The following is a 13,196-nucleotide window of genomic DNA, read 5'->3' on the forward strand; positions in this document are numbered from 1 at the left end:
GGCTTATAGTTTCAGAGGGTAGAGTTTATGACCATCATGCTGGGAAGCTTGGCAGCAGACATGCACACATGGTGCTGGAGCAGGAGCTAAGAACTCACATCTTGAGCTCCAGCCATGAGGCAGAGAAAGAGACTAGGGGAATGCTTCTAATCTTTTGATATCTCAAAGCTTCCCCACAGGGACACACCTCCTCCAACAAAGCCACCGCTCCTAACCCTTCCCAAAGAGTTTTCCAACCAAGGACCAAGAATGGAAATACGCGATCCTATGAGGGTCATTCTCATTCAAGCTACCCCAACTACATGGCATATGTGTGTGTATGAGTGCAGACACCCTCACCTTCAGGCTAGAGAAGATGGCAGATGATATGGAGCTGGAGTCACAGGTGGTGGTGAACTGCATGATGTGGATTCTGGGAACAGGACTTGGGTCTTCTGAAAGAGCAATATACACCCCTAAAATATACAAGTATTTTAAGTTTATATAAGATAATCTATATGACCAAATCATGCCATTTATAACTATCACAAGTCGATTAACTTTTTTCTCTATTTTTTACACAATAAATTCCTAATTTGATTATATATTAATACAGGTTTCCTAAAAGCTAGTTTGTTGGTATTAAATAAAATACTTTTCTTTTTTTCTTTTAGGTCCACCTCATTCATTTAATCGAGATGAAACGATAATCATTGCTTTGGCATCAGTTTCTGTATTAGCTGTTTTGATAGTCGCCTTATGTTTTGGATACAGAATGTTGACAGGTAAAACAAAATACTACTTTTGGTCTTATTGTTTAGTAAACATGCCATTTAATCAGAATTTATTTTCTTTAAGTTTTTTTTTTTTTTATTTATTTGCTTAGTTATTGTGTAAAGGGAGGACGGTCATACATGAATGGAAGTCAGAGGATAACCTGCAGGAGTCGTTTTTTCCTTCTACTATGTGGGTTCTAGAGACCAAATTCAGGTCATCATGTTTGGTGACATACAGCTTCACCACGTGAACTGCTTGCCAGCCCCGTGGTTTCCCTTTTAAAACCTCTGTGGAAAAATCTATGTACAAACACACATAGTAGTCTCCATTTTCAGCTTCAACAAACATTTTCGCCCAATTTTTACAAGAACTTTTTAAAATTTATTTTTATTATTATGCCTGTGTTTGTCTATGTGTATCATATGTGTGCATCTTGGAGGCCAGAAGATGGCATTGCATCGCTTAGAGCCAGAATTACAGTGGTGGTTTAGGAAATCAGCACTTATTTATACATTTTAGTAATTCTACTAGAATTTTCTCAAAAATTCAGTATTATAATAATATTATCTCACAGAATTCTGCTGTCAAGCTGTTCATTATTTATCTTCATTATTATTATATTATATATTATGTATATATTATTCATTATTAGTGATTTGTTTTAACCCCTGCTGCAGCTCTTCATAACTGTAATATATTTTTAATTAATTTATTTTTATTTCATGTACATTTGTGTTTTGCCTGAATGTATGTCCATGTAAGTAAGGATATCAGATCCTCTAAAACTAGAGTTTGAGACAGTTGTGAGCTGCCACATGGGGCTGGGAATTGAACCTGGGCCTCTGGAAGAGAAGCTAGTGCTCTTGACCACTGAGCCATCTCTCCAGTCCCTTAACTGTAACTAACATTAAGAGGTTGGCGTTTTCATTTTAAGAAGGCTGCATATCAGTAAGTGTTCTTACTCCTCTAGGAGACCGGAAACAGGGTCTTCACAGCATGAACATGATGGAGGCAGCAGCAGCAGAGCCCTCCCTTGACCTGGATAACCTGAAGCTGCTGGAGGTAAGGCTGTGCTTAGGTTGTTGTCTGTTCTACTCATTAGCCACTCTCCTAATTAGTACTCATTCATCTCAGGAGCTATTTAGAAATAAGCCTTTCTGAGCCTGGTAGTGCACACCTGTAATTCCAGCAGTCGGGAAGCAGAAGAAAGAGGATTTCCTCAGGTTCCAGGCCAGCCTGGTCTGTGGAGCAAGTTTCCAGCCAGGGCAGCATAGTGAGACCCTGCCTTCAAAAACATGGAGAAGGAGAATGTCTAAGTGTGTCTGAAATGGTGTGTAGTTTACAGCACTGAGAGAAGTACCAACTGAAACATGGAGTTTTGCCCAGGATTTATTATATTTTCCCACAGTGGAATTTGAGGCATGCCTCTGCCTTTCTTTCTTTTCTTTTTTTTTTTTTTTTCTTGAGACAGGGTTTCTCTGTGTAGCTCTGGCTGTCCTGGAACTCACTTTGTAGACCAGGCTGGCCTCGAACTCAGAAGTCCACCCGCCTCTACCTCCCAAGTGCTGGGATCAAAGGCGTGCGCTACCACGCCCGCCACCCCTGCCTTTTAAGTGCTGTGTTTTGATAAGACTTTATTTCAGAGGGCTGTCTTTGTTTATAAAAATAATGGAGCCGGGCGTGGTGGCGCACGCCTTTAGTCCCAGCACTCGGGAGGCAGAGGCAGGCGGATTTCTGAGTTCGAGGCCAGCCTGGTCTACAAAGTGAGTTCCAGGACAGCCGGGCTATACAGAGAAACCCTGTCTCGAAAAAAACCAAAAAAAAAAAAAAAAAAAAAAAAAAAAATAATGGTACAAGACTGGGCATGGTGACACGCCTTTGATTCCAGTGCATAGGAACAGAGGCAGACTCTGACTTTGAGGCTAGCTTGGTTTACATAGAGAGTTTTAGGATAGCCAGAGCTACATATTGAGACTCTGTTTAAAAAAACAAAACAACGGAGGCTGGAGAGATGATGCCTCAGTGGATAAGAGCACTGACTACTCTTCCAGAGGTCCTGAGTTCAATTCCCAGCAACCATATGGTGGCTCACCATCTGATGCCCTCTTTTGGTGTGTCTGAAGACAGCAACAGTGTACTTACAATAAATAATAAATAAATAACTCTTTAAAAACAAAACAAACAAATTTAAAAAAAAGAATAAAATAATGATATGTTAAACACTTATAAAGAAATGATGATACCAGGTGATAGTGGTACACACCTTTAAACCCAGCCCTTGTGAAGCAGAAGCAGGCGGATCTCTGTCAGTACAAGGCCAGTCTGGTCTACAGAGCAAGGCTACACAGAGAAACCCATTCTCAATAAAACAAACTAACTCACACAAAAAACAATAGTGGTAAATCACCAACCTGTTTTAATGAAAATTCCCTAGAAGCCAAAAATAAAGAGAACTAGTTACATTTTGCTATTTCTTTGTGCATTGAGTAAATTTTTATTCCATTACAGATAATGTGTATATTTTACTGTGGAACCCTCAGACTCTTGCTTATTTCCCATGTGTGCTGGTTTTCAAAAAAAGATTTAATTGTAATTGTGTGTGTGTGTGTGTTTCTGCATTTCTGCATGTGGTGTGTACACATGAGTACAGCTGCCTGTGAATACTAGAAAGGGTCTTGACGCTCCTGGAGCTGGAGTTGTAGGCAGCTGTGAGCCACCTGCTGTGGGTGCTGGGACCACACTTAGGTCCTCTAGAAGATTACTATGCTCTCATCCACTGAGTATCTCTCTAGCCCTGCGTGGTGGGGTGTTTGTTTGTTTGTTTGTTTGTTTGTTGTTGTTTTGGTTTTTTTGATACAGGGTTTCTTTGTATAGCCCTGGCTGTCCTGGAACTCACTTTGTAGACCAGGCTGGCCTCGAACTCAGAAATCTGCCTACTTCTGCCTCCCCAGTGCTGGGATTAAAGGCGTGCGCCACCACACCTGGCTCGCGTGATGATTTTTGTTACTTGTTTTTGTAAGCAGTTGACTTGGTTAAACATATATTACAAACGTGTCTCTTGGGCAGAAGCTTAACTCTCAGTTCAGTTAGTACATTTACCTAGAATCTGTCTCGCATGGTCACTGAATTCCTTGCTCTGGTTTCTCTTTTGGAGGCATCTTCCCTCACTCTCTAGAAGCTCTAGTTGCCATAGATTACATCCTCTGGTTCAAAAGACCTTTTACTGTCATTTGTAGTTCCACTACTCAAAGCTAATTTGAGTCAGCTTTCAAGTGAGAACCCATAGAAAAGGTTAGCTCGCCATATATGCGTTCCTTTCTTCTGTGCCTCGATGCCTTAGACTCTAACTGCTTTTGCTTATATAACAGTGTATCTAGGCCTTCCTTGGTTTTACTTTTCATCTTGTCCAGAGTATTTTGCTCTCATCAATTGCAAGGTTAGTCAGGTAGGAGCTACATCAGTTACCAGACACAGATGCTAGCTGCTTTTTATAAGGAATAAACTGAAAGCAGAGCTGCTGTATATCATGGGGAATTGTAGGGGGTTTTGTTGTTGTTGTTGTTTTCATTTTAGTAAATTTAATTGTTCAATTTTAATGTGAATTAATAACTTGCTTTTTTAAAAACAAACTTACAGCTGATTGGACGGGGTCGATACGGAGCAGTATATAAAGGTTCCTTGGATGAGCGTCCAGTTGCTGTAAAAGTGTTTTCTTTTGCAAACCGTCAGAATTTTATAAATGAAAAAAACATTTACAGAGTGCCTTTGATGGAACATGACAACATTGCTCGCTTCATAGTTGGAGACGAGAGGCTCACTGCAGACGGACGCATGGAGTATTTGCTTGTGATGGAGTATTATCCCAATGTAAGTTCTTCAGAAAAAAGATCCTGCCATTTATTTTAGCAGCACTTTGTTTGACATTCATTCTTGTGTAAGCACCTTGTCTCATCAGAAGCTTATTGTAATTTGTGGTTGAGTACTCTGAGGTGAACAGATACATACATACAGTCATCCCTTAGTGTCCTCAGGCAATTGCTTCTAGGACACCTAACACACGTGAGCACACACAGACACACACACACACTGACAGAAGTTCAAGTCCATTATATAAAATTCCATGTAGCATTTGTAGGGTTGAATATCATTTTTTGATCATACAGTGAAAATGCCATGTTAATAGTTATTCACTGTTATACTGTTTATTTAGGAAACAATGACAAGAAAAATAATGCTATATACAGATGCAAAGATAATCTTTGGGTTTTTATTTGTTTGTTTTTCTTGACTTTATTGGAGAAGAAACCAAGGTCTGAGCATACTAAGCAAGTACTTTTCCACGTAGTTACCTCCCCATCCCTAAATACTTTTGATATAGTTGATTGAAACCTAGAATGTGAAGTCTGCAGGTATAGAGGACTGACTGTAGAGACTTACAAAATCTATATGTGTTCTATTTATAAATTATAACAATATTGTTTGTAAAATTTGGTAAAAAAATATTTTTTCAAGTTAATCTGATTGTCCAAAGAAGTGTTTAAAAGGAAATAATCATTCATAATTTTAATGTTTGAAAAATAAAAATTGATATTTAAGTTCCTTTTAACTATCAATTTTTATGTTTCAAATATTAGGATTAATGTTGCTGTGATGAACCACTGTTACCAAAAGCGAATTGAGCAAGAAAGAGCCAACTGAGAAGTTCTGCTTGCTCATCTGCTTTTTTGTTTTGTGGTGGGGGTTGTTGTTATCATCTCTAGATAGGCCTCTGTATGTAGCTCTTGCTGTCCTGGAACTCACTGTGCATACCAGGTTAGCATCAAATTCACAGAGATGTGCCTGCCTCTGCCTGAGATTAAAGGTGGGGGCCAATGTGGTTGGCTTTTTTTGTTATTGTTTGTTTGTTTGTTTGCTTGCTTTGCTTTGGGATGTATGTGGGTTTTTATCCTGCTTTCTTATAGAACCCAAGACCATCAGCCTCTAATCACTAATTATGAAAATGCCCTACAAACTTGCTTATAGGAAGACATGACTCAGATGACTGGAGTTTGGGTCAGTTACATAAAACTAGCCAGCATACTCTCTCTCTTCTTTTCTTTTCAAAAATACCTTATCATTATCATTATATCTTCATGGAATCCTAGCCCATACAAATCCTTAAGAAGGTTGCCTAACTTGCCTCTTCTTGTTGAAGCAAATTAGTTTCAATGTTTGATATCTTTTTTCCTTTATACAGGGATCTCTGTGCAAATATCTGAGTCTCCACACAAGTGATTGGGTAAGCTCTTGCCGTCTGGCTCATTCTGTGACTAGAGGACTGGCTTATCTTCACACAGAATTACCACGAGGAGGTAAGAACAATGAAATTTTAATCATATTTTAGAAGAAAAATGATAATTTATACTGTTAAAATTTGAATATTAACTAATTGAAAGATCCAGCATGAAGAAACATATTTGAATATAACAGAAAGAAATGCGAGATGGATCTCATTAAGAATTTGAAGATTTTCTTCTTTTTTTTTTTAAGATTTATTTATTTATTATATATAAGTACACTGTAGCTGTCTTCAGACACTCCAGAAGAGGGTGCCAGATCTTGTTACGGATGGTTGTGAGCCACCATGTGGTTGCTGGGATTTGAACTCTGGACCTTCAGAAGAGCAGTCGGGTGCTCTTACCCACTGAGCCATCTCGCCAGCCCCAAAGATTTTCTTTCTAAAAGTATACTTAAATCTATTTTTAGAAAAAATTATTTGGAGGGGGTGTATCTCAAAGGTAGAATGCTTTCTAAGCATATATAAGACCTTTGATCCCTAATATCATAAGATCAGACAAAAAAAAATCCTAGAGGTTTTTTTTAGACCTCTTGAAGTTTATTTGTGAACCTTAGGTTAATTCTCTTCACTAGGCTATATTTTCCTTGTATTTGTTTTATGTGAATAAATAATAGGGTATTAGTTTTAATATTACAGGGATCTTTATTTCATAAGCTGTAATACTCAAATATCCTTTTATAAATTAAGGCTCTGCTAGCTAGAGTCGAGGAAGGGAGGAAAGGACAGTGGCTTTACTTATACATTTTATTTTTTTCTCATATACATTCAAGAATCTCAAGAGAGCCAAGCGTGGTGGCTCATGCCTTTAATCTCAGCAGTCAGGAGCAGCAGCTCATGGATCTGAGTTTAAGGCCAGCTTAAGTTTACATAACAAGGTTCAGGTATACTAGGACTATATAGTGAGACCTGTTTTTAAAAACTCTGGGGGCTGAGTGAGATGGCACATAGTCCTCACACACAGGAGGGTGAAGCAGGCTTGTGCACTGTAGGCCAACTGGGATGCCTAGTGATTCTGAGCCACTCTTTAAGACATAGTGAGACCTGACTCCCAAAAAGAGGAGGAGGAGACCACGAGACAGAGGATTGAGATGATGGGCCAGTGGTAGAGCACTTGATGAGTGTGCACGAGGTGCTTGGGTTCAGTCCCCAGTAACAGTCAAAACCAGAGCCTAAAGAGAGTGTCGAGGACTGGTTGGCAGCATGGCTCAAGGCTCCTGCGGTTCTTCTCTGCTGTTCTTCACATGTGGCTTTCATTTCACGGTTATCCCATTGTCCATTGTGCATAGGTAGCCGGGGAAAAAGAGGAACAAAGGAAGGAATTGTCCCTTCCACTTCCAGAAGTTCCTGTCCTGCTCATATTAATCCACACTTACCCACTGCAGACCAGAAATGCACTTGTTTTGGCTGAGTGAACTGCTGCTGAGACAGTGTAGGTTCCGTTATTGAGTGAGAGTGGATGGCAGTCGTGGCCTGGTATTCAAGCTATCTTCTAGTCCCTGATGGAGCTACAGTCTTCTGCAGCTGTATGCACGTCTGTTAGATCCCTTCCTTCTCACTTTGTTTCGTGTGCACTGCAGCACAGGCTCCCTAAGTTAGCATGGCTGTGAAAACCGTGCCTCTGCGCATTCCTGGGCTTTTACTTCTGTACCACAGTTTGTCATTCTGTAACTTGTCACTGCTTCTGTAGTCTCCCCGACCTCTTTAGTGAGGAGAACTTTAATGTATCCGTTTCTTACATCTTTGTTCCATATTATAATAGCATGGATCATCTTTTCTAGCTGATGCTTCATATATAAATAATTTCTTCTGAATAATTTATTGGCTCATTTACTTTGACATCCTTTCCTGAGTACAAGATTGACCTGTTATTGCCTGTGTCAGCAACTTGTGCTCTTGCTTCATTGTTTTAGCACATTAGCCTTACTTTTAAATATTATAACTCCTTTTGGAAGCTGGCTTAAAACAGAATTTAAAATATCATCCTAATTCCTCTTTCAAGGTTTGCATGGTTCAGCAAGGTTTTAAATCAAATATTGGCTGAATTTTTTTTTTTAACCTAAGCAAAGTTATTTTCCCCAAACATTAGCTAGTGAAAGCACTGGCTTCTAAAACTTTGTGTCATAGCATATATATTTGAATTTTTGCTCTTACCTAATTACTTCAAAAATATTCCCAAGTATATTTTTCAAAATATTTAAAGTATCCTCTCAGGGGTTGGGGGATGTTCAGTGTTAAAATACTTCCTGAGCAAGCATGAAAGCCTGAGTTCAGCTCCTTAGAACCCACACAAAGAACACCCGGGCCTTGCAGTGAGCATGTTATTTCAGTACTGAGGAGCAGAGTCAAGAGGATTGCCAGCCTAGCTAAAATGGCTTCAGGTTCAAGGAGAGACTCTATGTCAATTTTATTTTAAATTACATTGGCCTCTTTCCAGCGTCTGTTCACTGTTTGTTTGTTTGAGATATGGTCTTACTATGTACCTCTGGCTTTTCTGGAACTCTCTATATAGACCAGGCTAGACTCAAATCAAGAGTTCTCCCTGCCTCTGCTTCCAGAGTACTGGGAATAAAGGTGGGTGCCATATGCCCTTGTCTCAAATAAATGAGTGAAGAAGTGATTGTGGGAGACGTCTGACCTCTGCTCTCCATACACCTGCACAGAGCACACACACTCACATACACCATACCCAATTTTTATAACTTTTCTCTTTTATTATTGTTTTTCTCTCTCTCAAATGTATAAATACAACCTGCTATCCAGATGCAGTGTTGCATGCCTTTAATCCTAGAATGGGGAAGCAGGTGAATTTCTGTGAATTTGGGGTCATCCTGGTGTACAGAGTAAGTTCCATGACATCTAGAGCTACATAGTGAGATCCTGTCTTGGAAGAAAGAGGGGGGGGGAGAAGAGAGGAGAGGAGAGGGAGAGGGAGAGGGAGAGAGAGAGGAGAGGAAGAGGAGAGGGAGAGAGAGAGGAGAGGAAGAGAGAAAGGAAGAGAGAGAGGAGAGGAAGAGAGAAAGGAAGAGAGAGGAGAGGAAGAGAGAAAGGAAGAGAGAGAGGAGAGAGAGAGAGGAGAGGAAGAGAGAGAGGGAGAGAGGAGATGGAGAGGGAGAGGAGAGAGAGAGAGGAGAGGAAGAGAGAGAGGGAGAGAGAAGATGGAGAGGAAGAGAGAGAGGGAGAGAGAAAGGAAGAGAGAGAGGAGAGGAAGAGAGAGAGGGAGAGAGAAAGGAAGAGAGAGAGGAGAGGGAGAGAGAGGAAGAGAGAGAGAGGAAGAGAGAGAGGGAGAGAGAGGAGAGGGGGAGAAAGAGGAGAGGAAGAGAGAGAGGAGAGGAAGAGAGAAAGGAGAGGAAGAGAAAGAGGAGAGGAAGAGAGAGAGGAGAGGAAGAGAGAAAGGAGAGGGAGAGAGAGAGGAAGAGAGGAAGGAGAGGAAGAGAAAGAGGAGAGGAAGAGAGAGAGAGGAGAGGAAGAGAGAGAAAGGAAGGCAGGCAGGCATGCTTCCCAATGAATCCATTCAGTGTTGCTCATGTGCATATAGGGCTGACTACTTTAAATTAGATAATCAATTAGGGGGTTTACTCTATAGGAGAACTGATTCTTTCTCAGTGGTCATTAATTGCCTTTAGCTCTTTATCTAGGGGTTGAGATGTGAGATTTCCCCATTTTTGTTGGCATATCAAACTGATATTGTCATTGTTCAGATTTCATGTCATTGTTAAGAATTCGTGGATGTAGCTTCCCTGTCCTGTATAGGAGACAGTCTCTTACCAGGTGTCCCGGTCCTCTGGCTCTTGTGGTCTGTTCACCCCTTCTTGGGATGTTCTGAGTCTAGTTTAGGTGTTGTGTTGTGCATATATCATATCAGTTGGAGTTAAACACCTCATGGTGAGTTGCTATTTACACTTTGACCAGTTGTGGCTTTCTGTAATGGTTTCCATATGCTGCTTAAAAGAAAGCATCTTTGATAGCTACACTCATTTGTGGGTATAAGGATAAGTATTTAGAATGTAATTATTCTGGCTTAAGAAATTTGAGCCACAGTTTCTCAGTTGATACTTTTTCTAAATAAGCTAGCTAAGTGTGTGTGTTTTACTCATAACAAATATTCCTTTTGGTATTGCCTCCTTCTGTGCCTTAAAAATGAAGAGAAAGCCAAGCATGGTAGCACCAATCTGTAACTAAACCACTTTGAGGTAGAGGCAGGACAATCAGGAGTTTAGCTATATAGAGACCATCCTGATTTATGTGAAATCCTGTCTGAAAAAACTAGCCAACCAGCCTACTAACCAACCAACTACAGTAATGAACACAAAACAAAAAAAGAATGACATGAAGAGAAAAACAAAGCTTGTGAGAGAATTGGAATTGTTGGATTCAGTTTAATGCTTAGTGCTTACCAGCTATATATGTAAGAGGAATTATTAGAAAATAGTGATGATTTGAAACTAGGGGTTGATTTGGCTGAGTCTTGCTGTGTCATTTACAGCAGTCTAAATCTCATGATCTTCCTGCCTCTGCATCCTAAGTGCTGGGATTACAGACCTGGGCCTTGACATCCTTTCTTTTCCCCAGACCCATTTTTTTAGACGACAACTAACAGGTGGAAGAAGCACTATCTTTTATTTACATGTATGTGGCTCCCACTATCTGCATGTTAATTTAATCTCCACTAGCTCCACTTATACATTAATAAATATTTGAAATTATCCAAACAGATCATTATAAACCTGCAATCTCCCACCGAGATTTAAACAGCAGGAATGTCCTGGTAAAGAATGACGGCACGTGTGTTATCAGTGACTTTGGTTTATCCATGAGGCTAACTGGAAATAGGCTGGTGCGCCCAGGGGAAGAAGATAATGCGGCTATAAGTGAGGTGAGCCTAAAAACATCACACCAGCATACTCTGAAATCATGACATGCAACAATAGTTATCCTTGTGCACTGTCATTTACTGCACTATGTGAGTTAGAATATTAGCAAATATCAAAATACATTGTATAAATACCCACCTAAGGTTGTCAGTTCATTTTGAAATTCCAGCTCATTTGAACAGACATTATGGAGAAGTATCTTAGAATTGTTTTTTTTGTTTATTTTAAAAGGGAACTTCATTAGATTGGTTATTGTTTGTTTTGCTGTTTTTTGTTGTTGTTGATAGTTTGTGTTTTATTTTTTATTTTATTTTATTTTTTTAATTTTTTTTTTGAGACAGATTCTCTTTATATATCCCATTTGGCCTTGAATTTATCTTTTTCCACTGAGGACTGAGATTTTAGGCAAGTGCTACCAGACTCTGCCAGGAATTGACTTTTGAAGTGAGGTTGCTAAGTTTGAGATAGGACAGTCTATTCTCTGAATACAATGTAACATATCCTTTCTGACCCTTTTCTCTGCTTTCACATGCATAGATGTACATATTTGCAGTTTTTAAAAATATTATATGATGTATATATTGCTTTGCAATTTTCTCACTGTGTTTGGTTTTTATTTTACATTATTAACTATACTGTAACGGTGGGCAGTGAGTTAGGCAGTTCACTAGAGAGCAGCCTTAAGCCTCATGGATCTTAAAAGTTGGCACAGGAACAATTGCTTTCATCTTTCTCATCAACGAGTAAGTTTTGCTAAAGCAGTTAATACTGTTTAATTATTAAGAAGGGCGAGATTGCTAAAGTATAGTATAAAATGGGCTCAGTGACCTGCTTAGGGTCTAATAGTATCATTTATAGGAAGACATTTTATATATGACCTTTGGTGTAGTGTTTGCCCTTCAGGATATTTTGCATTCTCTTTCTTTAAAATGCCACTTTTAATTGACCAGGTTGGCACAATTCGCTATATGGCACCAGAAGTGCTAGAAGGAGCTGTGAACCTGAGGGACTGTGAGTCAGCTCTGAAGCAAGTGGACATGTATGCGCTTGGACTCATCTACTGGGAGGTGTTTATGAGGTGTACAGACCTCTTCCCAGGTGAGAACTGCTGTTAGATTTATCAGTGTTTTATACCCTCTTTCTCACTTACATTCAACAATTCAGTTGGATACAATAATCTTTTTTCCTTTGCCATCTTAAAATGTAATATTCAGAATAGAAATATCATTAACAGAATTAATTAGATCAGAAAGTTTTTTGCTAAAAAATTACTCCAGGGGAGCTGGAGAGATAGCTGAGCAGTTAAGAGTACTGGCTCCTCTTCTAGAGGTCACGAGTTCAATTCCCAGCCACCATATGGTAGCTCACAACCATCTGTAGTGCCCTCTTTTGGGTGATCACTCATATACATACATATAAGTAAGTAAGTACATAAATAAATAGCTCCAGGTTTTCATTGAGTTGTTTCATTCTGGTAAGAAGTTCTCAGCCCTCACTCCCACTGGCCTTCTTCACACACATACACATAGCTGCACACAGACACACATACATACCCATACAATTAAAAATAATAAAAATAAATGTTTTAAAAGTATATATTTAATAAATTAGAAGTTAATATTCTAGTGAGTTAATCAAGATATTTTTCTGAAAATAGCAGTAATTGGCAACTGGGATTTTGGTACACTTTTTGTTCGATTAGGTATTTTTCCCCCATTTTAACATATAGTTTTAGTTTTAGAAGAATGTCTGAATTACTCCTTTATTAGCATAATATAATCAGTAACTTGCTTTTATTTTATTTTATTTTTTAAAGATTTATATATTTTATGTATATGAGTACACCATTGCTCTCTTCATACACACCAGAAGAGGGCATCAGATCCCTCTGATGGTTGTGAGCCACCATGTGGTTGCTGGGATTTGAACTCAGGACCTCTGGAAGAGCAGTCAGTGCTCTTAAACTCTGAGCCATCTCTCCAGCCCTGCTTTTATTTTATTTTGTTATGTTTTGTTTGTTGTTTAATAGAGGGTCTCACTGGATAGCCCTTACCTACTAGTTGTCCGTGTAGCCCAAGCCACTTTCTACCTTGTACATGCCCCATGCCACTTCCTCCTGAGTTCAGCTTTCACAGTCATGTACTCTACTCCCAGAGAGCTGTGCGTGTGCATGCCCATGTATATACACACCTATGGGAAGGCCAGAGGTTCTCACCAGATGTCTTCCTTGA

At 39.4% G+C, this 13,196-nt stretch overlaps 1 protein-coding gene across 2 annotated transcripts in view; it reads left to right on the forward strand.

Moving 5' to 3' along the window:
• Positions 1 to 13,196, forward strand: part of Bmpr2 (bone morphogenetic protein receptor type 2) — a 113,285-nt gene that overhangs the window by 76,745 nt on the left and 23,344 nt on the right. For both annotated transcript variants that reach the window (XM_021157992.3, XM_021157988.3), the window contains exons 4-9: positions 654 to 764; positions 1,727 to 1,818; positions 4,393 to 4,623; positions 5,993 to 6,107; positions 10,807 to 10,967; positions 11,916 to 12,063. In XM_021157992.3, coding sequence (XP_021013651.1) covers positions 654 to 764; positions 1,727 to 1,818; positions 4,393 to 4,623; positions 5,993 to 6,107; positions 10,807 to 10,967; positions 11,916 to 12,063 — 858 coding nt within the window. The remainder of the gene's footprint in view (positions 1 to 653; positions 765 to 1,726; positions 1,819 to 4,392; positions 4,624 to 5,992; positions 6,108 to 10,806; positions 10,968 to 11,915; positions 12,064 to 13,196) is intronic.

The sequence above is a fragment of the Mus caroli genome, unplaced genomic scaffold (genome assembly GCF_978045245.1).
Source record: "Mus caroli unplaced genomic scaffold, Mus_caroli_1 scaffold_1, whole genome shotgun sequence".
NCBI classification, from domain to species: Eukaryota; Metazoa; Chordata; class Mammalia; order Rodentia; family Muridae; genus Mus; species Mus caroli.